We start from the raw sequence: 27,024 nt of genomic DNA, 5'->3' as shown, positions 1-27,024 counted from the left end.
AAGCAAAAAAATGGGGTTGTACCTGATTGGAGTCAGGGAAATTGTTGTTATTTTCAATGGCAGTTATTACAAAATTTTATCTATTATTATTATTATTACTATTCTCACTTTGCAATGGTAGTTATTTCAACATTTTTTTCTGTGGAGAGGGACCGTCCAACAGAAAAGAAAAAAAGCTGATGATGGAAGGGAGGGGAGCCAAAAACCAAGTCCTAAAATAGGCATGAAAAGATGACCCCATAACGGTTACTAGGACTCAGCAGTGTTGGCTAAACGTTGGACGCCATTCTTTATGAATGCTTAAATTTTTAAATAACGTATAGACACTGGGTTAACAAAATAAGATTATTTAAACACGCACGCTCTCAAGAGCCTGGATTCTGGAATCGGACTGCATTAGTTCATATGAGATTCTGTCACTTAAGACAGTCATTTTTTCTTCCTGGGGCTTTGCTTTCCTCTGAAGGTGACAGGTATCCTGTGCACCTTATTGGGCTGTTTGCCGTGTGCAACTTGGCGCCAAGGCGCTACAAGGTGGGGCACAAAGCCACATGGTAACCGTGGACCCACGTCGCCACCCAGACTCCGGGTCCTAGAACCACAAGAGATTCTGCAGGAAGGTCCTCCGAGGGCACGCGCGCAGTCCGTTGGTGGGTGGACAACGCTGTCAACGGCCCCCAAGGTCAGTCCCACCCAGCCCCGCCAACCGACACTGTCCCTCCAGAAGGCCCTGACATAAACAACCACAAGCCCCACAAACACAGCAATTTTAAGCAGACACCTAGACGAAAGCCTGGAAAACCACCTGAGGTAAAACTGACACGCCAAGAGGCCAGGTCCGCGCCTGCGCCAGCCCAGGGCTCGCCACTCGCACTTGCGTAGTCGTTGCGGGGGGCGGGGCGCTTCTGCCGAACGCTCCTCGGCGTTGGCTTTTCTCGCGCTTAGAGGAACGTTTCCTGAGAAGTGAGAGTTCTCGCGGGAAGTGTGTTCAAAAAGCCCTGGCGCTTACAGGACTACTAGGTAAATGAATAGGAAGGCAACTCTCTGGCCGGCTGAGGTTAGCATCACGGATCTGGACGCCGGGACCTCTCAGCTCTTGCCAGCAGCTGGGGGAAGGAGTGAGGACGACAGAGGTAAAGACTAGTGAGAGTGGAGACGAGCGGTAGGCGGCGGGGAGCAGGGCTTGAGGAAGCCTGGGGTCTGGGTCTTGGCGGAGGCTTTGGCCGGAACGCCTTCGAACCCGGAACCCTAAATTCTTATAAGCTGGCTTCCAGTCGGGCCCCAGTCTTCGGTTGGACGTTCTCGCTTCTCTGGGGAACTCTGGATAAATAGGGAAGGCCAGGCGGCTGCTGGGGGCCTCAGACTGATGGCCCCTGGAGGTGCGTTGTCCAGTACGATGGCCCCCTAGCCACTGTGGCAACCCGAATTAAATGTAAATTATACACTGGATTTTAAAGGTAGTATCCCACAAGAGCTGTATCTCTGGCAATTATTATGATTACGAGTTGAAATGATATTTTGGATGCATTGGGTCAAGTAAAACGTCGAGATGAATTTTGTCCTTTGTTTACTTTTTTAAATCGTTGCTCGAAACTTTCAAATCATGCGTGTCTCCCTGCCCTATTTGTATTCCATCCATTATCATGTTTAATGTTCTCAATAAGCCTGTAAGATGGTCATTACCCTCCTTGTATTGAAGATGATGAAACAAGGCGTTAAGTTACTTGTCCGATATTGTGCCACCAGTAAGGGATGGAGGTGGAAGGGCCTAGGCAGCTTTGATTTCTAGAGCTTCCTGTGTTCCAGTGTTTTTTGTATGCTGTTTTCTCGGGGGGGGGGGGGGGGTGCGGGTGCGGGTGGAGCGGTGTACAGGAGATAGAACTCTGGGGCCCTCAACCACTGAGCCACATCCTCAGCCCTGTTTTGTATTTTATTTAGAGATAGGATCTCACTGAGCTGCTTAGGGACTAGCCATTGCTAAGGCTGGCTTTGAACTCGGGATGCTCCTGACTCAGCCTCTGGAGTCACTGGGATTATAGGCGTGAGCCACTGCGCATGGCTTGTATGCTGTTTTTGAGAGGCCAGACAGAAATGCGGTTAGAGCACCAGGCTTTGGAGATGGACTCTGGTTCCCATCTCATTGAGCTCCTGAGTGACTGATAACCCTGAGCAAGTTACTTAACCTTTCTGTGCCACATTAAGATTGCATGTTTAAAATGTAAGTTCTTCTACCCTATGAGATCTTTGAGAACATTGCTAAGAAAATGTACATAGAGCACCAAGCAAAATATATGGCACATATTAGTTTTAGTTCGTCCACGGCTAAAGGATATAGGTTAACTCTTTGCAGGTTGATAGATTAATTCTTTTTCACTCATTAGAGCTCAACTGAAAAGTCACGTAGTCAGGGAACAGTTCCCTCTTGTTATAGGCTTAGATACCACCTTAGTTACAGCTCTCCCTTTTGCACTTATCACACTTGTAACCTTATAGTTTAGTTATTTGATTTGATGCCTTTCTACTAATGGACTGTAAAATTCAAAGTATTTTCTAGTGTTTGGATCATTATTTTATCCTTAACACTAAGTGCATTGTCTGACATGTAATAAAATTCCAGCAAATTTTTTGAATGAATGAGAACTAATGTTTTGGCTTCCTTGTGTATTCCTTAATGGGAGGCCTTGAGCTTAACCTCATTTTTATTTTGATAGATGGAGATAATAATAATGGCTTAACATGGGCTCATGAAGAGCATTAAATGAGATGATGTATTTGAAGCACTTCTTTTAGCAGGTGGTAAATCCCCAACAAGTATAAGTTATTGTTAATAAAGCAACAGTTAGCTGGCTAGCTTCACTGTATATAGGTTTTGAAAAGGTCTTGCATTTTAAAGTAGTCTGCACTGGTTAGTTTATGGTATCTATTTTACCCTATTATAAAACCCTATATCTCCTACCTACTGATTCTCAGTTAAGAACTTTGTTTTCTAATTCAGTGATAAGTGAGGCATTTAAAAGGTCACACTAGGGTTCGGGATGTAACTCAGTGGTATAGCACTTGCCTAGCATGGGCCAGGCCCTGGGTTCGATCCCCAATACCCTGCTACCAAAACATAAATGAACAAAAAACCAACTAGGTTTACTTCAATATAGTCCCTACTATATGTTCCTAGTTAATCAGCATCTATATTGTATGCTTTGTTTTCTTTTTAGAGAAGATATCCATGCTACATTCTCAGTACATTAGACCTCATCCTCTAGTCAAGGACATCACCCTGGCAGTTCTCCAGTATCTCCTATGTCATCTTCTGTCCTGAATTTGTCCTAGGGTATACACACATACTGTTTTGTATCTTTAAAATAGTAAGTAAACTTGTCTCTACTTCCATTCCAGCTACTATTCTATTTGTCTGCTTTTTGAAGCAAAACTGTATTTTCTGTCACTTTTTCATCTCCTACCATTCTCTATCATACTCATTTCAAGTGGGCTTTTACCCCATCTTCCCACCAAAATTCTCTTGGGGTCACCAGTGACCTCCATAAATTCAAAATCCAGTGGCCAATTTGACTTAGCAGCAGCGTTTGGTATGATCTCTCCTACCTCCTTAATACACTTTGTTTATTGGCTTCTAAGACAGCACATGCTCTTGATTTCCTCCTTACCTCACTGTTAACTCCTGAATATACTTTACATCTTTTTCCTCACCTTCTAGTAGGGTTCAGTGCTTCGTCCTCTTCTCTTTGTTATGTTCATCCTCTGTTGACACTCAATCTGAAGGACTTGTGCTGATAACTTCCAAATTTATATCTCTAGCCTACACCCCTCTCCTACACATATATTCATTCAGCTGCCTGCTTGACATCTTTCATGCAAAACTTGAAATCCTGGTCCCCCTGGCCCCCAAAAAACTTTACATCAATATCTCAAATGAGGGCAACTCCATTCTGCTAGTTGCTCAGGCAGAGCCTTGAAGGTATTTTTACTTTTTAAAGGCATTTTTTATTTTGCTATATTCCATATATAAGAAAATCATGTTGGTTTTACCTTTAAAATATAGGCAGAATCTGGGCATTTCTCACCTACTATGCCACCACCTAGCATGAGGCATTATTATCTCAGATGGTCTCTCTGCTTCCAGTTTTGTTCCATCCTAACTATTCAACACAGCAGTGAAATGATTCTTTTAAATTTTACCAAATTGTCTACTTCAGACTTTGAAGTGACTTCCCATTTCACACACGCTAGAAGCCAAACTCTTTATAATGGACTGATCTGCCGGCTCGTTTATTATCTGTGACCTAAATTCTAGTTCATGTCTTGGACTCTTTTTCCATATTAGGGTTTCCCATCTGCCTGGAGCATTCTTCCACACAATGAGGCATACCTATTTTCCATCTTTTGTCTCCTATTTACACCACCTATCTCTTTTGAGCTTTTTTTTTTTTCTTCCAATTCTATTTTCTAATGTATTTAATTATTACACTGTTACTTATTATTTTCCCCTCTTGGAATGTAAGGTTAATGAATGAGTAACTTTGCCAGTTTTACGCCATAATGATCTGAAGTGCCCATAATGAAGCCTAGCTAATGGGGCATTCAGTAAATGTTTGTTAAATGCATGATTCTATAAACTTAAGACATAGGGAATCATCTGATGCTCTATGAAAGCAAAGTCCAGTTTCAATTTGACTTAAAGGGACTAGGGCCAAAGAGGAAGGGACAATAATTGAGGTTAAGTTAAAGTACAGTTATCCTGTGTATAAAGTTGTAAGGCTTAGCCTGGAAATTGCTCTGAACATAGTTTCTATTTTACATACTCTGTTAAAAGTAATTAGAAAAATACTGTGAATCAGTTTCCAATGAAACAAATACATTCAGCAAAGTAGTACCACTATAAAAAATAAGACAGGATATTCTTTACTTTATCTTGTGAGTCTGATTTAAAACTGTCTTTTTATACTCTTAAGTAGCAGTCATGCATGCATACCATAAAGTTTCTTGGTTTCTGTCATTGCTCTCTTTTTACTTTGATTATTTTGACAGTAACACAATTATGAGACTAATTCTACCTTAGTAATTATGGACATTTAACATATAACAATTGAATAGTTTCCTAATGTTGAGTTTCTTAGGAGCACAATTAAGTGTATTTTTTTTTCTGTTCTTTTTGGTTTGGTCTCAAGTAAAAAAAATTATCAAAACCATTTTTGCTCTTAGAACAAGAATGCAAATTTGACTCCTTATAAGTCAGGAATAAAATCTTAATATTATGTTTTTATATGATAGTAGCACTCGGGTTACATGGTTCCTTTATTATTGGTTTAATTGTAGGGGTTTTTTGTTGTTTGTTTAAGCTCAAAAAATTGTATTTCTTCTATTTATAATAGACTAAAAACAGGAAAAGAACATGGAGGCAGATATTGCAGATCTTCGAAGCAAGCTCAAAGAGGTTGAAAAAGAGCGACTAAAAGCTGCACAGTATGGTTTACAACTATTGGAGAGCCAAAGTGAATTGCAAAATCAATTAGATAAATGTCGTAATGAAATGATGACCATGACTGAGGTAAGACTGTGGATTCCTCTGTTTATGAGGATGTGCTTAGCTATTGAAGGTTTATTTTGTCTAGCAGTAATTATTTTATTTTCTGAAGATCTAATTTCCTATCTATGCCATTTTCATTAAAGGTGAATGAGTTAATGAATTCCTGATATTCTTTCCAAAGCAGCTGGTTCTGAGTTTCAATTATGTTTACTCTTTCTACCACAATTTACCTACCATATTTATCACTAAGTTTTGTTTGTCCACACTCTACATAGGTGATCTCACTTATTTTGGAGCTCTGAATATCATCTAAATGCCCCCATGGTAGTTTAGCAACCTAAACTGTTTAATTAACAATTAATTAAGAGTTCACGGGAGGAGCAATAGTCCTCCCTTGAACTCTTAATTAGTGTATTTATTTGCCCACTTAAGACTATCTCAAACTTGATATAAACAAACAGAATATTTAATTCCCTGTCTACTAATCCAACATTCTCTGTCTTTAGCTTATTTATTTAGTAAATTGAATGACGTTCAGTTGCTTGACCCAAAAATCTAGAAGTCTCACATTTAGTCCAGAAATTCTTAGGACATGATTTATAAAACATCTATCTAGGCCACTGTCTTCTTTCTCCCAGCCTTCTAACCAGAAAGCCTGCTCCATCATTGCCATTCAGATCATTCTTTCTCAATATAGAATCATTCTTTCTCATGGAAAAGCACAAGAGATCATGTTATCTCCTTTCTCAATCTGCATAAGGCTTTCAATTGTATTTACAAAAGACAGTTGAGGGTTTATACATCCCTATGTGATTTGACTTCTGCTGGACTTTGCAAACATAGGAAACTGCTTTTCCTTGTTCAGGCTATCCTAGTCTTGCCTTATGGGTTTATGTGAGCTCTTTCCTCCTGCTTAGTTGTTCCTCACCCACTCTTCATAGATTGAATCCTCGATCTTCAGATTTCAGTTAAATGTCACTCACAGAGACCAGCCCTAACTAAAGTCGGCATCACTCACTCTTTTGTGGGGGGAGTTCAGGGGGTATAGTTAGCAGGGATTGCACTCGGGGGCACTTAAGCCACACCCCCAGCCCTGTTTTGTATTTTATTTAGAGACAGGGTCTCACTGAGTTGCTTGAAACCTTGCCTTTGCTGAGGCTGGCTTTGAACTTGTGATCCTCCTGCCTCCCTCCTGAGCAGCCAGGATTACAGGTGTGCACCACTGCACCTGGTAGCATCACTTACTCTTAATTCTTTGCAGTACTAATTATCTCCAGGATTGCAAGGTCCTTGAGAATTTTGTCTTGTTCACTGCTATATTCTCTAGTGCTTTGCACACAAATATTTATTGAAAGAATGAATAAATCAGTTTAATTTAGTAAATCCTCAGTGGTATAAACTAAAATTGAAAATTATAAATATAGCAGGTAAAAGTTACTAATGACAGCTCTTGTTTTTCCAGATGGTACTGTTCTTGACCACGAGCTCAATACCTAATTATAAAGCAAAGCAAAGAAAAACAAATCTAATAGTAGAAAATAAAACCATGTTATATATACTTATTTGGAGAAATAACTTATCAAAAATGGAAGTGCTTTTGGAGAAATAATGTTACTTGTTTTAGGTCTTTTTTCTAGTTTCATTTTATCTTATATTTTAAAGCTTCATGAAGGAGTTTGAGCTACTACTTCTCTGTCAATGCCTTCTACAGGGTAGTGAAGCAATTACCATATCTCTATCATGGACTTTACCATACAGTAGGCCCCCTCCTTATTTCTAGTTTCACTTTTCTTAGTGTGAATTACCTCTGGACAACTGTAGTCTAAAAATATTACATAGAAAGTGTCATAAGTAAATAATAAATTTTAAATTGCATGCCATTCTGAATAGTGTGAGGAAATCCGGTGCCATCCTACTTTATCCCACCTGCTCCACCTCACTTCCTCTCCTCACCTAGACATAGTACAATGAGATATTTTGAGAGAGATCATATTCACATAATTTTATTACAGCATATTATTATAATTGTTATTAGTTATGTTACCAATCTCTAACTTGCCTAATTTAAAATTAAAACTGATCAAGATATGTGTGTACATATGTATATATGGAGTTTGGTTCAACTTGTGGTTTCAGCTATCCACCCAGGGTCTTGGAACAATCCCTGCATGTAAAATGCAAATGATATCTGATGGTGTGTGGAGCTCAGACACCTGAATGATCTGACTAGTTAAACAGTTATTCACTTTATGATGTTCTCTGCATCAGAACGTAGTATGTAAGCATATGTCCTAATACTTTCAAAACCAATATAGACATTACTTCCTTCAGGAAGTGTATTCTGAGCTAGCACTTACCAGTTACTGTGACTTAATGTAGTTGCTGAATTGTATGTTTATTGTTCCTCTAGACATTGATCCTCCTTGAAGTCAGGCATCATTTTTTATATTTATTTGAGTTTCTCTGTTACCTGGCATATTTGCTGGGTTCTTAGTAAGTATGTGTGGATTAGATGGAAGGTTGAATGCCTAAGACCTTGTTTCTGGTCTTTTGTTACCAAAAGTCCCTTTACTTTTTCATGTTCTCTCTCAGATGGACTCCAGATTTGAAGGTTGTGCTATCAAACTGTACTAAATAATAAGTAGCTTATTTTCCTAATCGTCAAACAAATGCCTAGTTTTTGGTCAGCATGAGATAAGACATGCTGCTCTGACAGTTGATATTCCAGCCAAAAGCAGGGACATTTTAAGGTAGCCTGGTGGTACTCATCATACAAAGTTTTTATTCAGATTTTGGAATCCGGAGAATGCCTCCCCAGTTACGTTTTGCATTGCAGGTTACTAGGGCATCAGAGCCCCAGATTGGAAAGTGGTAACCTTGCATCTTTTCTAGAGTTGATGCCTGTACTAACTTCAGCCTGAGTGTTTTTGACATTACTGTACTTTCAGAATATACCTTAGGGATTCACTAAAACTGATGAGCTACAAAGTTATTCCAGATTTAACATGTGGCTGTACCTCAGAAAGCAGCAAATGTATGAAACAGGAATAAGCCAGTTGAAGGTGAGAACTGATTCTATGTAATAGCTTTAAGTGATTTTTATGTAATTGAATTGTAATTGAATCTATTTTCAGAATTATGAACAAGAAAAATATACTCTTCAGAGAGAAGTTGAGCTCAAGAGTCGCATGTTAGAAAGTTTGAGCTGTGAATGTGAAGCTATTAAGCAACAACAAAAAATGCAGCTAGAACAATTAGAAGAGCAGCTAAGCAGAAGCCATGGACAGGAAGTGAATGAACTAAAAAACAAGGTTTGAATATATGTATGTTTTCAGAGCAAAAATGCCCCGTGTTGATGCAACCATCTGTTAATGTAAGGTGATAAAGATTTTTCTCAAGTACCACTGTGAAAATAGCATAGATCAGTTTTCTGTCATTTTAATGTTGAGAGTAGAAACACTGAGAAACAAAAACTTATAAAATGACTTGTAAAAGTGAGACTTGTATCAATATAGCCTTCTAATTACATATAATTTTCCAATTTTGATAACAGCAATTTTTTTTATGATTCATTTATTTAGTAACTACTGAGGCATCCTTGGTCATAGTCAAGCAGTCTCCTTTCAGAAAGAGTGGTCCCTTAGCCTTTACTGCAGCTAGTGGTGTGCTTTGTAATTCTGTAGAGCAAATCAGTAGTTCCTTATAAATTACTATATATTAGTATTGATACCTTATAATTTATTTTTTGAGGAAAAACATGATCCAGTTCTCAAAATATATTTTTAAGGGAAATCCTATTGTTATCTCCATATTACTGATGAGAAAGCCAATGTTTAGGTAGATGAAGCAAATTGGACAAGGTGAGAGCTAGAAATTGTCCGTTGTGAATTGAAGCAAGTCTTCCTCACACCAAATTCTGTGTCACTGAGTGTGTACATAATCTGATGACACATTACATACTAGCTCCACTTCATACATAAACACGAAATAGACAACAGCTGTTCATGAATACCCATTCCTTTCTAGCACCCCCACCCATTCAGCCTTCAGATTGCTACTTAGGAATCCAGAACTTCACCATGGCTCCTCTTGGTGTGGAATCCAGACTTTTACAAACCCTTTCTTTCAAAACTTCCTTAACTTTTTTATTGTCTTCTAAGAAGTCTTTTTCAATTTTTAGATTTTTTTTTTTATGTACATCTTCTAAGATTTTTTTCCATGTCTGTGTACAACCTATACTGCTGCCTTAATTCTTTATTGAATTAGCGCTGTTTTTCTATTTTTAGTAATGAAATCACATATTTGAGTTGGTTTATTTTTTCCTTATAGTCCGTAAAACAAACAAATAATGCTTTTGTGAAATACATCGTCCTCCTGCACATTACTGACAAATAGTCTAGCTTGTCTGGAACTAGTCTGGTTTTAGACAGTAATGACTGGTAATGATGCATTTTCATTTCTCCTGGTGGGTTTTTTTTTTTTTTTTTTTTTTTTCATGTAGTTTTCATTACATAAACAAAAGTAGCAGTATAGGGGATATTTTTTCAGGGCCTGAAGTAAGGACCAACTGTGGAGATGGCTTAGGTGGTAGAGCAAAGAGTAAATCAATACAAAATTTTCAGTCTTACTGATGTTCTTAAATCACTTTTGCCAAAAGTTTGGCTTTTTTTTTTCCCCCAATATCTTTCTCTTACTAATCATGTTGAATTCATCGGCCTGTTGTGGGAATTTGGCCAACAGAACCTTGATGTAGACTACTGTGGCTCTAGTCCCCACCATCCCCTCTCCCCTAGACTGTTGTGGTAGCCTTCCAATCAGGCCTCTGCTTTGGCATGGCTGGTCACAGCATCGTTTACACAGCTACACAGTGCTTCTGGTAGCTTTAGTGCATCCTAAGCACTTGGATGGCTAGAATGGACTGTTTATTAAACAAGGTGGGGCACTATTGGAGTTTCCTTGGAAGCTCTAGTAGTCTTTTGTACAAGATTGGATCATTCAGTGATGTTTTACAGAAAGAAAATACCTTTTGATTTATAAAATTTTTTTTTTTTTATACTTTAGATAGAAAAACTGAAAGGAGAGTTAGATGAAGCTAGGCTTAGTGAAAAGCAGCTAAAGCACAAAGTAGACCACCAGAAGGAACTCCTATCTCATAAATCGGAGGAAATACGGATGATGTCTGAGCGAGTTCATGAAAGCATGTCTTCAGAGATGCTAGCTCTTCAGGTCGAGCTGACTGAAATGGAAAGTGTGAAGGTAATTTTTATGGCATGTGTTTTCTTAGATTTTTAAATTTTTCTTTTGCATACATTTTTTGTGTTTTTATAATAATTCTAATGAGCTAGTGTGGAGGAAGAAATGTTTTTTTGACCTACTTTGATGTAACTATCCAAAAAATGTTTTATGTAGTTTAGGTGAATTACTTTATTTATAAAATAGTATTAGGTGACCTGATTAAATAAGGCAGACAGTACCTTTAGATTAATGAACGCTCTGAAAAGACATAGACATTTTCTGATCCTAGTTTGTGTCATAATATAAAATGTTAGTACAGTGGAAGTTGAAATTTGTGTGAACATAGATTTTTCATTTCAGACTATGAGTCATTAAAAATTAAAGCCCTGAATTCACAGTCAGCAAGAGCAGTCTCTAGAGCCTTTTGTTTGGTTTCCTGCTCAAAAATTAAGTAATATTTAAAATTTTAATAGGTATCTGACAACTTTGACAGGTTTTTGTAGTTTTAATTTGAATGTGAACCACTACAGATAAGTTAGCTGAGCAGCTGCTAAATGAAAGCATTTTCAAGAGAATTTTGTCTTTCGATTTCTGTTGAATAGAATGCTCTCAAGGAAGAAGTGAATGAACTACAGTACAGACAGGAACAACTAGAACGTCTTAGTACTAACTTAATGCGCCAGGTAGACCGACTTAAAGAAGAAAAAGAAGAGCGGGAGAAAGAAGCAGTTTCATACTATAATGCCTTAGAGGTATTATGATTACAGTAGTATTGTTTCCAGTTTTTAAATTGTTTTCATACTAATTTAATCTCTATTAGCTAAACTGTTTTCTTTTGAATTTAGAAAGCTCGTGTAGCAAATCAAGATCTGCAGGTGCAATTGGGCCAAGCCCTCCAGCAAGCCTTGGATCCCAATAGTAAGGGCAACTCTTTGTTTGCAGCGGTACTTACAAGTATTCTAATAATTGAATTGGGTAAACTGTTATTTCATTTAGTACAAGAACAATTAAACATATAATGTTTTCCAGGTAGAAGATCGAAGGGCGGCAATGGAACGCCAGCTTATCGGTATGAAAGTCAAGTATCAGTCACTAAAGAAGCAAAATGCATTTAATAGAGAACAGATGCAAAGAATGAAGGTGTGGAATTACCGCTCTTAAATGTTTGTTAAATCTACTTCATATTAGCATTATATAGATAAATATGTCACAAAAGCCATCTTTTCCTTCAAGGCGTATACTTTTATATTTTTTTCTAGAACTGCATGATTTTTTTAAAAATTAGAAATTCCAGGTAGATCATAAGATACTTTTATTTTTTCAAAAAGTTAATCTTGGAAAAACATTAGTGTGTTTAGCAACTACTAATTGTTTATTTTAATAATCATTCACTAACCTTGCCAGGGAGGTTTAAATCTTTGTAGAATAGGGAAAAGGAATTTAAAAGTGTTTGTTTCTCACTTATTCTGAGTCTTTCTGGGTTCCAGCATCAAATGAGACTAGCTTTTGCCATTTCTCACTTCTCATGAAGGCTTATTTTAGATGGAAATTTGAACTATTTAGGGTTCCCTTTTCTTGCAGCTCCTCAAAGCATGTAATTAACCCCTTTAATTTTAAGGGTTTTGTTGGTTGTTGCTGCACACAAACAAGAAGTAACAGAAAACCTTATGGCAATTAGAAAGATTCCAAGATTATAGCAGTCCTTAGAATTCCAATGTATGGTCTGTTCTGCCTGATGTTCCTAAGGTGGTGTTTGGAAGAAAGTCTAGATTTTTTTTTTTTTTTCAAGATGTCAGTTTTACCAGAGAAATGGGAAAGGTCACTGATTGAACTTGGAATTAGATGGTCTGGATTGAAGCATAGTTGTCATTTGCTAGTTGTGTTACCTGGGACATATATTCTGAGAGCATCTAAAAGGCATACCTCATTTACAAAGTAGAGGTGATAGAACTTGCCTCTCAGAACTGTCTTGGGGTTAAAGTGTAGAGAAATACTCATATGGTACTTCCCATTCTTATCATTGTGAATATCATGTTTGTGACTGAGCTGCTTAACAATTTTCCCTACTTAAGTAAAGCTAATGGAGAATTTTGAGAAATCGCTTTAACAGGAGTTAGTATAGATGGTGAATAGCAGGCCACATTTGTCCAGGCTTACTTACCAGTTAAATGACACCCTCTGGACCACAGTCATGCTGTTCAATTTTGTATCACAAACTAGGTAAAACTATATTAAAGACTTCAGATATCATTAAAAAGTAGAAGTACTCCAAAGTTATGTCTACAACAAAACTAATTGATGTATATTTTCCAATTATTAGACTAGAAATAACTAGTTTTCAAAACAAGTTCTAAATAATATTAGTACAAAATACAAATTGTTCCAGAAATATGCTTATCAGAATATCTCAATATTGTTGTGGTCGGGGGATTCTAGTTACAGATTGCTACATTGCTACAGATGAAAGGATCTCAAACTGAATTTGAGCAGCAGGAACGGTTGTTTGCCATGTTAGAGCAGAAGAACGGTGAAATAAAACATCTTTTAGGTGAAATTAGAAATCTGGAGAAATTTAAGGTACGGATAATATCTTGAAAAGATGTGGCTGGATTTTTATTTGAATATCTTAAATTTTCAGTTTAAATAGGTTTCTCATCGTATAATTGACTTTCAGTTTCAGTACATATTGACCCAATCTTTAAATTATTTTTTTCTTGTCTCTGCTTTTCAGTATTATTGACCATGCTTCTTTTACTATAGCAAAGACAAACCAATCTATTTTATTTTTGTTGTTATTATCTGGTTATTGTTTGTAAGTACCTATACCTTTAGTGTACAACTCAGTGAGTTTTAACATATGTATGTTTATATGTATACACACACACACACGTATTTATATCTGTATATGCATATTCTTACAATTACTATCAGATTACATAAAATATTCCTAGCACTCCAGAAAAGCCCCATTTAAATGAAGTGCTCCCACCTCCTAACTTTGTGTCAACATTATGTGAACATTCTGTTGAACTTCATATAAATTGAATCATGTAATATTTATACCCTTGTTTCTGTCTTCTGCTCAGTGTTATGTCAGTGAGATTTCTTGCCTGAATGTCATCAGTAATTATTTTTTAGTGCTATCTGTTCCATTATTTTTAGAGCTTTGTCAATTCAACCTTGGATATCCACTGGAATTTATGGATGTCTTTAATAAATTCTAATAAATTTATTTTATTTTGCAATTAGTGCAACCTTCCAGGAAAGTGAAAGTACTTCTACATGCCTTTGACTCAGAGCTCCCTATTTCTTATTTGTACGCTTGATTTATAACTTTTTCTGTTTTTATATGTTTTTTCTTAAACTTTGAGAGTGAGTTCCAAACCAGATGTCCTTTTACCCCTAAGCACCATGGTGTTGTTGGAGATATAAGCAAATGGTCAAAATTACAAATTAACATTGATATGCATTGAACCATGCTATTAACCAAGCTACTTTCTACATTTTGCCAGTTATCATTGATACCCTGTTATGGTTTAGATATGAGATGTCCTTCAAAAGCTCTTGTGTTAGTGCAAGAATTTTTAGAGGGGAAATGTTTGGATTATGAGAGCTTTAACCTGATCCGTGGATGATCCACTTATATGGATTAACTGAGTAGTAACTTTAGGCAGGTAGAGTGTGACTAGAGGAGTTAAGTTACTGGAGGGGTGACTGGAATTTTGTCCCTGGTGAGCAGAGAGCTCTCTCTCTCTCTGCTTCCTGATTACCATTTTCTAAGCTACTTTCCTCCCCCACACCCTTTCACTATGATATTCTACCTCACCTTGGGCCCAGAGCAATAGAGTTGGCCACCTGTGGATTGAGACCTGAAACCATGAACCCCAAGTAAACTTCTCCTTACATTTTTCTTGTTAGATCTTTTGGTCACAGAGTCACACACACACACACACACACACACACACACACACAAGGCTGATGAAAACATACGCTAAGCAAATTTTAATAGAAAAAAAAAATCTAGTGTTTTCAATTCTAGCGCCTAATCCAAGGTTGCATGTTTTACCATGAAGTCTCTTCAGTCTTCCTTAATCTGGAACAGTTTCTCTTTCTTTATTTTGACATTTTTGAAGAAAAAGTTGTTTATATGACTTTATCTCTGTTTCTATAGTCTATCCCTGGGGCTTTGTGCTATACTTTGAAAATTGTGACCTTAAATTAGGAGGATTTTTAAATGTACAATCTCTGAAATTCTTTGCAAGTTTTTAAACATCTGCTTTTTTTTTCCAGTAAAGAAAATATTCAAAGAGTGAATCAGAATATTTAAAGCGTGGATACCAAAAGTAACCTCAAGAATCTCCTCTCTTTTTCCTATTTTTCCATTGTATAGCTTTGTCATACCAGAATTCAACCCCAAAAGCATTTGCTTCTCTCATTCTAAAAGCCAGGAGAGTGAAATCCTAAGACAGGTATAGTTGGAGTCAGAGATATGAGTGTGAATTAGATCTGGATTCACAACGTAGCTCTTGATTTACTTGCCGGTAGTACCTTGAGCCACTTTTCTTACCTGAGGAAGGACTGGTGGTTCTTGTACCTACTGCACTCAGGTAAGTGGGTGGATCTTTGAAGAGTATTTGTCAAAGGATGAGAGATTAACATGTGGCTGCTGCCACTGTTAATAAGCATACAGTAACCTAATTTGTTTTGTAAGTAATAAGAATTTTTGCTTTCTTTAGAATTTATATGAAAGTATGGATTCAAAACCTTCAGGCAACTCTGGTGCTCTGGAAGATAACACCTATTATACAGATTTACGTCAGCTAAAGCTTGAGAACTTAAAGTAGGTGTCTGGGTTGGCAGATGGAAGATAAAGACTTTTTATTTATTTTAATAGATGGTATTCATATAATAACAAATTTTTAAGTTCAAATTGCTAAAAGAAATTTCCACAGAAAAGAAAGTCAATAACATGTCTTTGTGTAATACATGAGTTTTATGCAAGATTTAATAATTACTAATTACTGAAGAATACTTTCAGTAAATAATTTGTGTTTAGCTTTTTAGATTGGTAAGTAAAAAGGACTTTCATGTAGAAAATATTCTTATAATCCAAATTTTTCAAGAATAAGTATTTCATAACTTAAAAGGAATTTATGCATGAGTCACCTTGGAATAATGCATGAATTTTGGCAGCGGGGGATGCTATTGTTAAACTTTAATTATTTGTTGTTTCTTTGTTACTAGAAATCCCAAAGAAATATATTTTTAACCAAGTGTTCAAATGTAAAATTAAAGATTTCATCCCACTAAATTATTCACAAAATTATATATCAACATTCCTTGGTTCTTCTTTTCTGTTACTGTAGCAAAGAAAATGAAAGCAGCAAAAGCGAATTGTCCATACAGCGGAGGAAAGCATTGTTTGAGAGCCAGCGGGCCCTAGATATCGAGCGAAAACTTTTTGCAAACGAAAGATGCCTTCAGCTTGCAGAAAGTGAAAATATGAAACTGAGAGCTAAGCTAGATGAATTAAAGCTGAAGTATGAACCTGAAGGTATGCAAGTTTCCTATTTTTTTGTCTTTTAAGTCCTAAATAGCTCTGAGAAAGTGTGTCAACATTTTTTTCAAACTATAGCTTTTAGCAAATCTCATTACAAACCAATTTTGTGGTTATCAATCTGTAGTTAATAAGGGAAATTTACAGCTGAAAAATTCAAAGGGAACTAGGTATGCATGAATGTGATATGTGGCTTTTTTGGATGTCTAGGCTTCATCATACTGACACTTGAGGCTTTTCCACTGAAAATCGTAGCATATTGTCATACCGAAAAGATAAATAAGCAGCTAATGTTGGAAGTTATGCTAATTCAGATTATTTATAGAAGATCTAAACACAGTTTAGGTTTAAGTGCTTGTGATTATTCTTCCGCCGATGAAAGTCTGAGGAGGCATTGCAGGATTCAGACTCCTTTTGTGTTTGTCTGCCACCATCCCATTGAGCAGAGTTTATTTATGTGGCCTTGCTGTCACAACAAGGCAAGATTGAGAAAATTAAATCTTGATTCTCAGGGGCCGTGTTCCAAGTAAATATTGGGAATTCTATATTTTTTATTGACACATAATAATTGGGCATTTATTATGTCTCTATTTATATATACATTGTGTAATGATTAAATGAAGGTAATTAGCATGTGATCACCTTAAATATTCATTCTTCATTGAGAACACTCAACTTTTACAAAATCAACCTGGTTTGGATTCCCACAGATGAATAGGAACGTGTAGTGTTTGCCTTTTTGTGCCTGACTTATTTCATTTAACACAAGATCCTTAGTTCATTCAAGTTGTCACAAATGACAGGATTTCGTACCTTTTTTATGAATGCATAGTATTCCATTACTTATACATATCACATTTTCTCCATTTATGGGAGTTCAGATATCTGGAAAAACACACACACACACACACACACACACACACACACACACACACACACACCTAGTATTGGGATTGCTGGGTCACATGTTAATTCTATTTTTAATTTTTGAGAAACTTCCATACTATTTTCCATAATGACTACTAATTTATAGACCCACTCACAGTATATGAGAGTTCTCCTTTCTCCATAGCCTCACCAGAATTTCTTTCTTTTTTTTTTTTTTTTTTGGATAATAGTTATTCTATCTTGGGTGAAATAGTTTCTCATTGTGGTTTTAATTTGCATTTTTCCTGATGTTTAGTGATTTAGTGGTGTTGAGAATTTTTTTGAAAACCTCTGTATTCTTTAGAAAAATGTCTGTTCAGGTCTTTTGCCCATTTTTAAAATCAGATTATATGAAGGGTATTTGCTATTGAGTTCTTTTAGTTCCTTATAGATAGATACTGCATAGTAATGCTTTCTCAGCTGTATAATTTGCAAGCAATTTCTTCTATTCTGTAGTTTTTCTTCACTTTGTTGATTGTTTTCTTTGCTGTAGAAATTTTTTAGTTTGCTATTATCCAGTTTGCTTATTTTTGCTTTTGTTTCTCCTGCTTTTGAGGGATTGTCTAAAAAACCTTTGCCCAGACCGAGGTCATGAAGCATTTTCCTATGTTTTCTTCAAGTAATTTTATAGTTTTCAGTTGATTTTTGTATATGATAAGAGAGAAGTCTGGCACAAAAAGACAAATACCACACGATCCTATTCATCTGTGAAATTTAAAAAAGGTTGATTTTGTAGAAATTGAGAATGTTCTCAATGAAGAAACAATGAATATTGATGGTTCTACATGTGGAGACCCAGTTTTCTCATTACCATTTATTAAAGGACTGTCCTTTCCCCAGTATGTGTTCTGAGCTCCATTGCTCTCTTCACTGTTTTTTTGCCGGTACCATGCTATTTTGGTCAGTTTAGCACTGTAGTGTATTTTGAAGTCAGGTACTAGGATTGTTCCAGTTTTGTTCTTTCTGCTCTTTGACTATTTGAAATTTTATTGTTTAAGACAGGTTAGGATTATTTTTTTCTTTTTCTGTAAAGAAAATTATGGAATTTTGATGAGGACTGCATTGAATTTGTCGATTGCTTTGGGTAGAATGAATATTTTAACAATATTAATTCTTCTAGTTCATGATTATGAGATAAATGCCATGTTTTTTTGTCTTTTCAATTTTCACCAGTGTTTTATGGTTTTCACTGTAGAGCTCATTCATCTCCTTGATTAAATTTTTTCCTAGGTATTTTACTTCACTTTTTTTTTTTTAAAACCATAGCTTTTATAAATGGGATTACTTTCCTTATTTCTTTTTCAGATAATTTGCTATTGTTGAATGGAAACACTACTGACTTTTATATATTGGCTTTAGTATCTTATATTCTTACTGTATTTATTAGTTCTAATAGTTTTTAAGTAGAGTATTCAGAATTTTCTGTAAAAGATTGTATTATCTGAAAACAGGGACAGTTTCCTTTACAATTCGGCTGCCTATTATTTCTTCCTTTTATCTAATTTCTCTGGCTAGGACTTCAAGTTCTGTGTTGAGTCATAACAGTGAATGCTGGTGGCATCCTTGTCTTGTTCCAGATCCTAAAGGAAACACTTTGATTTTGACCCTGTTGAGTATGATGTCTGTGGGTTTATCATCTATGGCCTTTAATATACTGAGATGTGTTCCTTCTATGCCTAATTTATTCAGAGTTTTTATCAAAAAAGGATGTTAAGTTTTGTCAATTTTTTTTCTATTGAAATGATCGTATGGTGTTTGCCCTTTTGTCTGTAATGTGATATATCAGCTTGTTGATTTTTGTTTTAATCCATTCTTAGATCCTAGGGTAAATTCCATTTGATGGTGGAATTTAATTATTTTGATATGCTGTTGCCTTCTGCTCTCCAGAAATTTTTTTTTTCAGGTTTCCCAATTTGTTTGTATTTACTAGTTCTTAAAATTCTTTCTTTTTGTGGGGTTTCGTTTTTCACCTCTGATTTTTTAAAATTTATTTCAGTTTTTTGTTGTTGTTGTTGTTTTTTTTTTTTTTTTTTTTGGTCTGGCTAAAGATTTATTCATTTTGTTTATCTTTTCAAAAACCAATTCTTCATTTATCTTTTATTTTCTTTTTTTCCTCTATTTTGGTTATTTGTGCTCTGATCCTTACCATTTCTTCCTTCTACTAATTTTGGTCTTATCTCTTTTTTTTCTTATTTTTTTCTAGTTTATTGAGATGAGATATTGAGATCTTCCTTCTTTTTTAAAAAAAAAAATTTAAATTGTTTTTGAACCTTTATTTTGTTTATATGCAGGGCTGAGGATTGAACCCAGTGCATCTCACATGCTAGGGAAGCACTCCACCACTAAGCTGTTCTCTTCCCTTTTTTTTGAAGTAGGAGTTTATTGCTATAAACTTCCTTCTTAGAACTGCTTTTGCTGAAAGCATAAAGTTTTGGCATATTTGGTATATTTTCATTTTTACTTGTGAAAAGAAATATTTACATTTATCTTTTAATTTCCTCATTGACTTATTGGTTGCTTCTAAGTGTGTTTAATTTTTACATCTTTGTACAGTTTCTGATGTTCTCTTTTGTGGCCTGACATGATACCCTTGAGAACATTTCATGTGCAGTTGAGAGGAATGTGCTGCAGCTGGTGCATGGAAAGGTCTGTAACTTCTTTCTGTTAGCTCCATTTGGTCTAGAGTACAGTTTAAATCTGATGTTTCTCTGCTGGTTTTCTGGCTAGATGCTCTTCCATTGCTAGAATTGGGCCGTTAAAGTACCTTATCACTGCAAAAAAATTGCTGCCTATCGCTCTACATTTAATAATGCTTGCTTTATGTATTTAGACATATATTTACAATTGTTGTATACTCTTTTTTTTTGTTCTGTAATGGCCTTGTCTCCTCAGTTTTTGACTTGAAGCATATTTTTTCTAAGTATAACCACTCCTACTCTTGGTTTCCATTTGAATGGAATATCTTTTTCCATTTGTTCACTCTCTGACTATATTCCTTACAAGTGAGTGTCTTGTAGGCAGCAGAGTCAGATTTGGGTACTGTCATATAATTACTTGTTTTCTGGTTGTTTTGAACATCTTTGTTCTTTTCTTCCTTTCTTCCTTTGTTGTTAAGTGATTTTTTTTTCCTATCAGCATGTTTTGATCCCATGGTTTTTATTTTCAGTGTATCTATTTAAGGTTTTTGCTCTGTGATTACCATGAGGCTTTCACAGAACATCTTATAATTACAACAGGTTATTTTGAGCTGCAATAACTTAATTTCAAAAGCAAAAAAGAAAAAAGCCTTCAACTCTTCAACTCCATTTCTCTCCCATATTTTGAGTTTTCGATGTTAAAATTTACATCTTTTTATATTACATATTCCTTAGCAGATTACTGTATTTGTATTAGTTTTGTCCTTTAGGCTTCTTACTATGGATATAAATGGTTTACATCCCCTAGCTCCTGTGTTATTTTAGATTTATCTGAATGCTCACTTTTACCTGTGGGCTTTTATACCTTCAGATGTTTTCATATTAGACATTCTCATCTTTTTTTTTTTTTCTCTTTGCATTTGAAGAACTCCCTTCTGCCTTTGTTGTAAGATAGGTCTGGTTGCCATGAGTGCATTCAGGTTTTGTCTGGGAAGGTCTGTCTTCCCTTTACTTCTGAAGAAGCTTTGGTGGGTACATTATTCTTGGTTGGCAGATGTTTTTCCTTCAGCAGTTTGGATATCATCTCATTCCCTTATGTCCTTTGGGTTTTGGCTGAGAAGTCCACCAGTCATATTGGAATTGCCTTCTGTGTCACTTGCTTCTTTCTTTCCTCTTGCTGCTTTCATAGTCCTCTTTGTCTTTGACCTTTGAGAGTTATTTGGGTTGAATCTGATTGGCAACCTTTGATTATCCTGTAATTGGGTGTTTGTATCTTAGATTTGGAATGTTTTCTATTATATTTTTGAATAAACTTAATTCTAACCTTTTGTCATTCTCTAGATCCTCTTGGACACCAATGACATAGATTTGCTGTTTTAATGGCGTCCCAGAGATCTCATGAATTTTCTTCATTCCTTCTCATTCTTTTTTCTCCTGTTTTCAAATAGCCTGTTATCAAGCTCACCAATTCTTTCCTCTTCTTGATCAGTTCTGCTATTAATGCCCACCAGTGGCTTTTTTATTTCATTTATTTATCAGCTCCATGATTTGATTTTTAAAAATTATTTCAATCTGTTAAATGTCTCCTTATAAAATTTTCTTAATTGGTCCTCTGTTTTCTTGAAGTTTCTTGAGTTTTTTTTTAAACCAGATATTTTGAATTCTTTGTCTGCCAAATCATGCATATGAATGTCTTTTGGGTTTATCTTTGGCAATATGTTTTGTCCATTTGATAAGGTCATCTTTCCTTGGCTCTTTTTAGTCTTGTAACATATATCTTTGTTTCTGCATTGATGAATTAGGTATCTCTTCCCCTTTTTTTTTTTTTTTTTTCCCCAGTCTGGACTTGTTTGTGACTATTCTACTTCAGTAGGCTTGTTTAGACATTTTTAGCAGACTGCCTATGGTATTCCATTTCAGCATTAGAGGGCACCCTGAGCTCAGGTTAGATGCAGGTTTTTTGACAACTCTGCTGCTGGTGCAGTTTCCAACCTGGATGGACCCATGGGAGATTCATGGAGTACACTCAAGGCATGTGGGAGAGCCAGTCAGGCTCTTGAGTCCAGAGGATCTATGAACCCCGCCTCCAGCAGTAAACATTCCTAAACATTCTGTCTGCTAGCATGTCTCCTCTGGCAGGGATGGAGGGCCAGTGCCGAGTTCTGTGTGCTAGTTCGAGCCCTACTTCTCCTTCCTTCTAGCTGGTCTCAGGAGCATCCCACTGAGTATTCTCAGTGCTTGCTGTGAGCCCATGCAGTGAGACTCCCACAGAGGGACTCTGGTGGTGAGGAAGTCAAATATCTATTTCTTGCTTACTTTTTTCAGTGTACACACTGAGTTCTGGGGGCTTTCTGCGGGGTGGTACCATGAAAGCTTGGGGACAAGGGATTGCAGTAACAGGGAACCTTTCCCCTTGTGGGCTTCACAGTCTAACTTACCTGTTCTGGTTTTCTGAGTTCTTGTGAATGTATTTTTGTGGCATATAGTTATTTAGCTTGGTGGTTCTGTAGGGGATTTATCACTGGAGATTTCTACCCGACCTCTTCTCGTACAGTTGTAGCCTTTAAGGAAAAATGTTTGGACAGTTATTAGAGCAAGTCACATCACTGAGAAAAAATAGCCCAGTACACCCTCTGCCTCTTGTATACTACAAAAAAATGAACTTTGCTATGTATAAATTTTAAAATAAAAGGCCAAATGTAAAGAAGTCCATGAATGTGATGGTCCTAACTCCCTCCCCTCCCCTCCCCAAAAGGTATTGTCAACATGTTTTAGGTTAAGGATTCTCAAGAGGTTTCTGCCCCCACCCTGTTGACAGGCTGAACTCTGTTCATTGTGGTCAATAGTGGGGAAAATGTCAACAATGAGAAGTTTTTTATATTGTTTTAAAAGACTTCTCTTTTGTCCTTTTTCTCTTCCCTGATCCTAGTAAGCTCCTGTGAGTAAAAATTACCCATTAGGAATTTCAGGGGTAGTGTGCTGAATGGAACACAGAAAGGGACAGGAGGATGGTTAGTAAATCCAGATGATCTGGGTTTCAAAGGAGCAGCAAGGGATATCCAATATTTAGAGTTTGACCTGTTCTTTTCATTTAACCCTTGTAACAGACAAAGCAAAGTAAGTATTTTTAATCCGCATTTTGCAGATTCATCCAGCTGCTAAGTGCCAGACTTGATCCTAAACTCCCTGACTGTTTGCCACTGCATCTTTATCTCCATGGCACCAAGGTCTCCCTTAGGAACCATCTCCCCTCAGAATTTTTTATCAAAATACCACAAGAGAACATTTTATTCATTCCTAGAATTCCTGTATTGAGTTCCCAAGGAAAAAATTATGGTCAAAATAACCTATAAAAGCTTTAATTAATGCAGTCTATGAAAAAGAAAGAAAAAGAAATAGATTTCAGTGAGGTGATGAGTGGATTTTGAAAGAATAGAAAAAAGGAAAAGACTTTATGTATAACTGCTCTCCCTTGGTCTGTCTTTTGTTCATTGACTGGATTTTTCTAATGGTTTTCATTCTCAGAGAAAATCGAAGTTCCTATACTCAAAAAGAGGCGGGAGGTGCTACCTCTGGATGTGACCCCTGCTGAAGACGAATGTGCCAGTGGTGCTGCCGGGGAAGGAACTTCTAGATTCCCACCTCACAAGGAGACACAGTCCTGTCCTAACCCTTCAGAAGGTGACTTGCAGTTAGAAAAGTCAGTGTCTGCAAACACTCCCACTGCCCCTCTCTGTCCTCACAAAAATCTGCCCGTGGATGTGCAGCCAAAGAAGGAGAAGAAATGTGTGAAGCTTGCTCAAGCCTTCAGTAAAAGAAGTGAGAACACGCCCGGCTCTCTCAGGTCAGTGTCCTCTTTTCAAGGCAGCCAGCAGCCCTCCCTTTCTCTCCCTTCTCGCTGCATGAGCTATGCTCTTTGTCTCTTTATCTGTCTTCTCAATATTGCATGCAGTCTAATCCCCCAGTTTCATCTGCCCTCCTTCAACTTCTCTAAAACTTTGAGAAAGACAAAAATGATTGCAAGGGGAAAGGACTCCTGAAGAAGGGAGTCATTAGAAAGCCACACATCTCTCTTGTTGGTTTGAATAAATGTGCTATTACTTTTCTCCTGGTAAAGGAGTAGCCATGAAGGAACAATCAACTTACCTTCTCAAAGGTTTTCCAGTAGTCTGAAGACAGTTTAGTTAAGAAAATGTAGGTGAAGTTTTCTATGGCTTTTGATGATGTTTATACCAGTCCTTCAGACATTACTTTTAATTATTTTGACATTTTTAAATATTCAAGGTACTTTGTTTCCATTTTTTCTAAAACATCAAAGCCTCCAATTTCTGCATAATTGAATTTGTGACTTAAAAGAGAAAGTGTCAGATATGTGTATCTGAAGGACCAGTTGAAGGGCCTTGTCCTTTAAAAGGAATAGAAGTGAGAAGGTAAGAGCAAGTGAACAGAGGGAAAAGGATGTAACTGGCTGCAGCTGGAGTTCTGGGCATGCACAGCAGGATCTGGGTAGGATAAACAGAAGTGAGTGAGGGAAATGGAGGGGAAATCAAGATGAAGGTTGTGTAAAACAATGGCAGGTATATTAAAAATAAACACTTTTTAGACATGTAAAATTCAAACTTGTTTCTGTGAAAGTAGCCAGCTTGGGTTGTCTCCAATGAAGTGAGGTTTTTAAGGTGCTACTAGGGCTACTTTGTTCTTAGAAAGAAGGGAACAGAGTCAGGCATTTTCTGTGTGCATTCGATCGAAAAAGTAAAACAGTCCATCGTATGTGAAAGAACTTCCTTGTATGTTTTATCTGATTTTTCTTTAAGTTTTCAGTGCTACTAAATGTACTCAACAATGATAAAACTCTAGCTGCTGTTGTTATTGTAAGGAAGACTAATTAATTATTTCCTTCCTTGAGTTTTCGTATAATGTTGTAAGTCACATAAAATAAGAGCTTGATATTCTTGAGGAAATGACAAATGGATGCTACCTGTCAGTACCCATAGCGCTAACTGTTCTGAGGCGAGTTCCGCAGGCCGTGCATGTGTGTGTTGCTCACTGTGGGAGTGTGCCTATGGCCAGTGCGGGTTTGCGTGGCTCACGGTGTAGGTGTGTGTGTGGCCTGTATGGTCTTCCAGAGGTGGATTTCCAGAACCCATCAGTGCATATCTTGCCAGCTATGTTGCCTTCATTTCTTCTTCTGCCCTTTTGTGCTTGAAAAAAATATTGCTTCAATGTATCTAGTTAAATTGTTTGACTCAAATTGCATATTGGAAACTATTTGCCTTGCTAGTTAAACAAAAACAAATAAAATACCACAAAACACTTGATTTTTTTTTTTTTTTTGCGTGTGTGTGAGTCCATCTGCTCACTGCAGACATTTCCAACCTTGTGTATTGCATGCTTAACTTAGATACACAATCTGAAGATGATTTTATAACAAAAGTGGCTTTTATTGGAAACTTCACTGTCGCATGCTTTATAATTTTAATTCATGCTCTTCTTTAAAGTGTTCGCAGGCCTATTTTATTATCTCCCGACTGTTTATATTTTTCTTTAAGTATTCTCCTAGTTGAAACTCAGTTTGAGTGTGTTTTCATTGTCTGAGTCAGACATCTGTGCAGCCAGGATCCCATGGTGTTTTCATCTTGTGCATGGGCCTTTTGTGTGTCATGTTATCTTTAAAATACTGCTCCAGCATTTCAATTTTTGTGTTATGTGTACTTATCATGATAGATATCTCATCAGATTTAATTCTTTAATCTAGGCCTTAACAGGCCTTTTTTATCAACCTTAACATATTTACTAGACATTTAAAAATTAAGTCTATTGATAAGAATAATTCCTTTCAAGAGTCATTTAGTATTTTAATGGTACTGGAGTCAACTAATTTTTTTCCTTATTAAAAAAAAATAGCACCATTCCTCCTTAGAGGCTCAATATATTACGGGTTTGTTTCTCTATTTTTTTTCCTTAACTACATTTGAATTCAGAGTGGATGCTTTAATGCCTGTAGGTTAGCCGCTGAGTCAATGCTTCAAACAGACGTTAATGAAGGGAAAGAACCTGCAAGCAAATTGGAAAAAGAACCTTGTAAGAAATCACACCCTATTGTATACGTGTCCTCCAAATCCACTCTGGAGACCCAGTGTCCTCAGCAGTAAGGACTTCTCTCTGATCAGAGGGAGGTACTACTTGCCCTGAGGTTACTGAGGAGTTTAGTTAAGAGCCAGAGTGGTGCCTGAGTTGGAAATACTCAGGTCTCCTCATTGTATCAAGAGCCGGCATTTCCATGCTTCTCAACCAGGCTTTCAATTTTGATTGTGATTCTAAGGAGAGTTTCTTAAGTGATGAACCTTCATGGATCTTCTGTGATTCACACTGAATAAACTGTTAACGGAAGGAAGACTATACTTAATTTAAATCTACATGCAGTGTAGTGTCTGGATTTTTTTCAAGTGAAGTGAATATTTTAACCTACCTTCAGAGCCATATATTCAGAGAATGAACTAATATACTATTATATTTTCGTATGTAATCTTTCTATGAACATAGTTTTTCATTGTATTGTAAAAATAGGAAATTTGATTTGAAAATATATATTGTTATAGATTTTGTCAGTGTTTAAAGCACCTATATGTATCTTTATTTATATTCACTTTATGACTGAAGCATATGAGACAAATAATTTTTTTTAAATATAAAATAAAATTGCAACAATTTCTCCTCTTTGTGTTTTCTTATTCTGTGTGGATAACAGGATATTATCCAAAAAGAATAAAGGTGTGGTCAAAAAAAGAAACTTCAGGGATTCTCAATTCCTTGATACCTATGATCTTACATATAAATATATGTATTTTATACATAACTTTATATTTTGTGAATATATACCTATATGTTAAAAAAGATTTAATGCTAAACTTTCTAAATGAATATAGATTGGTTCATAGCGATTTCATGTATATTTTCTATAGGTGGGTGAATTAGGGTTCTTCCATGTACATATACCTACATATTTTCACATTCATTCATATTCACAAGCATTTCTGAATCCAGTGTGCTGAATTAGAAATGTTTCATTTAGTAAATTAAGTCTGAATAGAAATCTAGGAGCAACACCACAAAGAGTTCGGGAAATG

The 27,024-nt window shown here is 36.3% G+C and overlaps 1 protein-coding gene across 1 annotated transcript; it reads left to right on the top strand.

Moving 5' to 3' along the window:
• The first annotated feature begins 963 nt into the window (after positions 1-963).
• On the top strand, positions 964-26,562 carry LOC143399586 (protein Spindly-like). The gene is made up of 12 exons (XM_077109455.1): positions 964-1,133; positions 5,388-5,563; positions 8,677-8,853; positions 10,604-10,798; positions 11,380-11,529; positions 11,623-11,721; positions 11,807-11,917; positions 13,214-13,354; positions 15,514-15,617; positions 16,144-16,331; positions 23,423-23,741; positions 25,902-26,562. Exons 2-12 carry the CDS (start codon positions 5,408-5,410, stop codon positions 26,047-26,049), a joined length of 1,788 nt encoding a protein of 595 aa, XP_076965570.1. The 5' UTR covers positions 964-1,133; positions 5,388-5,407; the 3' UTR covers positions 26,050-26,562.
• Positions 26,563-27,024: the final 462 nt, after the last annotated feature.

This window comes from Callospermophilus lateralis, chromosome 5, assembly GCF_048772815.1.
Source record: "Callospermophilus lateralis isolate mCalLat2 chromosome 5, mCalLat2.hap1, whole genome shotgun sequence".
NCBI lineage: Eukaryota > Metazoa > Chordata > Mammalia > Rodentia > Sciuridae > Callospermophilus > Callospermophilus lateralis.
The sequence above is the reverse complement of the archived record's forward strand: the minus strand, read 5'-3'. Positions and strand labels throughout refer to the sequence as shown.